Source organism: Atheta coriaria, unplaced genomic scaffold (assembly GCF_025399875.1).
Source record: "Atheta coriaria isolate IRGN ID8LTWV9N9 unplaced genomic scaffold, Caltech_Dcor_3.1 contig_124_pilon, whole genome shotgun sequence".
Lineage (NCBI taxonomy): Eukaryota > Metazoa > Arthropoda > Insecta > Coleoptera > Staphylinidae > Dalotia > Dalotia coriaria.
This window is the reverse complement of record NW_027045634.1, coordinates 1-3,810: the sequence shown is the minus strand read 5'-3', so window position 1 is coordinate 3,810 and position 3,810 is coordinate 1. Positions and strand designations below refer to the sequence as shown.

At 51.4% G+C, this 3,810-nt stretch overlaps 1 protein-coding gene across 1 annotated transcript; it reads right to left on the bottom strand.

Annotated features, from left to right (window-relative positions):
- Positions 1-477: 477 nt before the first annotated feature.
- On the bottom strand, positions 478-3,655 carry LOC135803012 (uncharacterized). The gene is made up of 5 exons (XM_065316645.1): positions 2,953-3,655; positions 2,176-2,502; positions 1,735-2,123; positions 1,325-1,663; positions 478-1,239 (listed from the first exon to the last, which is right to left on the bottom strand). The coding sequence occupies exons 2-5, from the start codon at positions 2,483-2,485 to the stop codon at positions 1,006-1,008; spliced, it is 1,272 nt and encodes a 423-aa protein (XP_065172717.1). The 5' UTR covers positions 2,486-2,502; positions 2,953-3,655; the 3' UTR covers positions 478-1,005.
- Positions 3,656-3,810: the final 155 nt, after the last annotated feature.

The following is a 3,810-nucleotide window of genomic DNA, read 5'->3' as shown; positions in this document are numbered from 1 at the left end:
CGCGCCGTGCGCACCGCCGCGGCGACATCGAGAACTAGCGAAGTCAAAGTCGAGCGCATCCTTGTCGTGATGGGTGTGATGGTCGCCACGCTGATGATCATCAACGCCGATATGACTAATCACGACCAGGCGACGTATGTACGCGAGACAGCGGCACGTGCCTCCGATAAAACAAATTGATTGATGTGATAGTATTTGTACAGTTACAGTGTAAAATAATATAGTAAACATGAAGTGGAAATGAAATGTTTTTCTAGACACTGGGTGAAGTTTGCGCATGCGCGTTAGGTATATGAAATATGACATGCAAGTCAAAGCAGATGCTGTTATTGCTGTTGGTGTCAACGCCTCACGCTAGACCGTATGTCATTTCTCGCGCATGCGCAAACTCACATGTATTCGTAACCTTACGTTTCCCAGTTGTATGCGCACAAAGTTATAAAATACAAAAAATGTATATAATATACTATGAGACACTTCGCTTTGATTTAGTTTTATTTTTCATTTATGACGAGATCTTTTCTTGCTACTAGTAATATTTTTTTGTTTTGCATTAGCTTATCTATACACAATGCTATTAGATATCTGTTTAGTTTTAAATGTTTTTCTGTTTGCGCATCATTCGTTCCCTCTGATATTTGACAAAAATGAAAATAGAATTAATCGATAAAAAATGTAAATATAATCTTATACAATTATATAATTAATATAATAATATTTTATATCACTTTTGTTCCCACAATTTCCATCGCTCGCTCTGGGCGTGTCTCTGTGTGTTTGTATGTGTATGTACTCTCGTAACAAATTTCGCCAACAAATCGGATGCGCGCGCGCTCGCTAATAAATAATATCGTGAAAGTAAATGTATATATAATATATAATATATATGAATTAAATAAATATGTGCCTTGATTCTGTCGCATCGTTCTCTCTGGTTGGTTGGTTGGTTAGTATATACAAGTGTTAGCGTGTGTTGTGTGTGTGTGTGTGTGTGTGGTGGGTGGATTAGCTGGGCCGCGACGGCGTGCTGACGACAACTAGCGGCTTGACGACGTACTGCGCGTTGACAATCACCTTGGCATCGGCGGCGGCGTGATGATGATGATGGTGGTGGTGCGCCGAGACGAACTGCGCCGTCAGCTGCTGATGCTGGTGCGGATCGAGCGTCTTCGGCACGAGCACCAGACTGCCGTTGCCCGCCGCGAGCGGATAGCCGGCGAAGGTGATGGCGCCGCCCTCCTGCAATACGGCGCGACAACACACCCAACACAGAGAGAGAGCATTAGAACATCACGCGCAGGCAGACGCGCGCGCGGTTGCTTACGCTTACGTCCTTCCCGGCCGTTGCCGCCGCCGCGGTAATACTTTTCGGTAGCTTCAGCACATTGCCGACCATCGTGGCGGTGGTGGCTGCAGCAGCAGTAGCAGCAGCAGGCGCGACAGTTGTTGTCGTGCCGGCGGTGAGCGGTGTCGCTGCTTCCGACACGCGGTCAACCACCGTGGTAGGTGATGCAACTGCCACCACTGCCTGTGGCGCTGTCGTCGTTAATGTTGTTGACACATTGGTTGTGGTCACCGCGTCACGTTTCTCCTTTCTGCGCTTGCGCATGTTCTCTTCGGGTGCATCCGGCACGTCAACGTTAAACAGAGATTTAATCTCCTTCTATTAACACAAAACAATAAATATTATACATTTATACTATATAAAAATAATAAAAAAATAAAATGACTAACCCTCAGGTTGCTGTAGCGCTGCTTCAACCTAATCTTCTCCTTGGCGAGCTGCTCGAGAAGCTGTTCATGATCCGCTTCTTCAGTTTTCAACACGCCGATATATTTGAGCGCAGAATCGAGAATCTGCAAGTTACTTGTCTTCTTCGCGGCGGCATCACGCGCATTCGGCAGGATTGAGTTGAGCTCCTCGAAACAATCCTTGAGATGCGCGCGCCGATTCTTCTCGAGTTTATTGTGTACTTCGCGCGTGCCGGTGCGAAACGCCATCGGCGGCTGCTTGCGCTTCACTTCACCTGAGCCCTGATCAATTACCGCCGGATTGATCAAGTCAAAGCTGTTCATCACCGCTAGGCGATTGACGCCCGGCGCCGCCGCCACATTAACTACATCTGTAAATAAATAAATTAATTAATATATAATGTGAGATATGATGTTTTATACCTTTCTTGTGATGAATACGAATAGTATTAACCGGCTGAGCAGTGATGATGTGCCCATTGGCAGGCGCATGCTGAATAGTCACATGCTGTATCGGCGCAAGCGCCGGTTGCAGCACCTGATGCAACACAACGGCCGGCGGTGTCTGAACATGCGACAGTGGCGCCGCCGTCGGTTGAAGCACAGCGGCGGGCACCACCGGCGTCGTGGTCGACTGTTGCTGCTGCTGCGGAGACGCAAGCAGCTTATGCTCGTGCTCCTCGATGAAGTTGGCGGCGGCAATCAGCGTGTCGAGCTTCGACATCTTCGGCATCGTTAACGCGCTAGTACCTATTATCCGCGCATGCGCAAAAAAAAACAAAAATAGATTAGATTAGAATTGCATGATGTGTGTGTTGCGGCGCACGTGCGCGTGGATGCGCGTTTGTTTTGTTTCGCGTTCGTGCCGCGCCCCACGAGTCCACGTGGCAGTGGCACACAGTCTGCGCGCCGGCCGGGCGAGCGAGCGCGTTGCGTCTGCGACGTTTCAAAACACAGAGCGGCGCGCGGCCAGAGCACGTGGTCCGCGTCGATACGGGCGAGAATCGCACGCGCATACACATCTCGCCGTGTAGCGATTTTGCCGGCCACCTGGCTGCTGCTGCTGGCTGCGCCGGTGACTAGCGCCTACGCGCTGTGCTACTACCATCAGCGAGCAGCGCGTACTTTCACTCGCGATTCGCGAAATACAAAAAAATACAGAAACAGAACAGCGGCGCGATAGTAAAACACACAACTTACGCTGCTACGTGTCCAATTCGAATTGATCGCCGGCGCAGTGCGTGTGCTGCGGCTGCCATTTTATCGCAAAACTAGTAGATTAACAAAACAAGATGATGTGTTTTTTTCTCTGCTGGTTGCGTTGGATGTTTCCGCGCGCTTCTTTGTCGTTGTGACGTTGTTGTTGCGTGGCGCGTAACTACGCCGAACAAAGAAGCGGCGAGGGGCGCGCCGCCGGCACCACGCACGTCGCACACACCAAAACAACAAAGCAGCAGCGCGGCGCAATCGACTGTTGATTCGCAGCGTGCGCGCCGGTGGCGGCTCCGCTGTTTCGCATCACCACGAGACGACGCGAAGGCGCAAAATATCGGACAACACACCAAGGAGGAAATGCAATCCGCCTGCTGGTGGTGCTGCGCTGCCCGACTGGCTGCGACGTGTGCGCGCCGCCGTACCCGGCCGTCACGTGTTCCGATCGCGGCTGCACGCTGCTCTATCGACCAATGGGTGCGCGACGGCGTGCCGCGTCGAGCGGACGGCGTACGGTGCGGCAGCGCGCAACACGCGAACGCCCGACCCGACGACGACGCGAGCGCGACCGCGAACCGACCGACCCGTAAGCGCACACAACCTGTCTATACGCCGCTGTATGTATGGATGCATATGTATGCGTGACCGGCTCGCACAAAGCCACCAGCAACAGCAGCTATGCACAACGACCGGGCACCACACACACACACACACAGATACACAATTTCGTACGCGTACAACACGTACGCCACCCTAAACAATCACGTGCAGTGCGCACTGGCACTTGTTTGCGTTGTTAGCAATAAAGATAAAAGCAATGTGTGTGTGTGTCTCTACTCACACATC

What these genes read in the sequence shown, in the direction of transcription:
- LOC135803012 (XM_065316645.1), bottom strand. Translation starts at nt 2,485, where the DNA reads ATGCCGAAGATGTCGAAGCTCGACACGCTGATTGCCGCCGCCAACTTC. An exon ending in AGCGCTACAGCAACCTGAGG is followed by an intron (nt 1,664 to 1,734) that starts GTTAGTCATTTT and finishes TTGTGTTAATAG; the next exon opens with AAGGAGATTAAATCTCTGTT. An exon ending in CGGCCGGGAAGGACGTAAGC is followed by an intron (nt 1,240 to 1,324) that starts GTAAGCAACCGC and finishes GCCGTATTGCAG; the next exon opens with GAGGGCGGCGCCATCACCTT.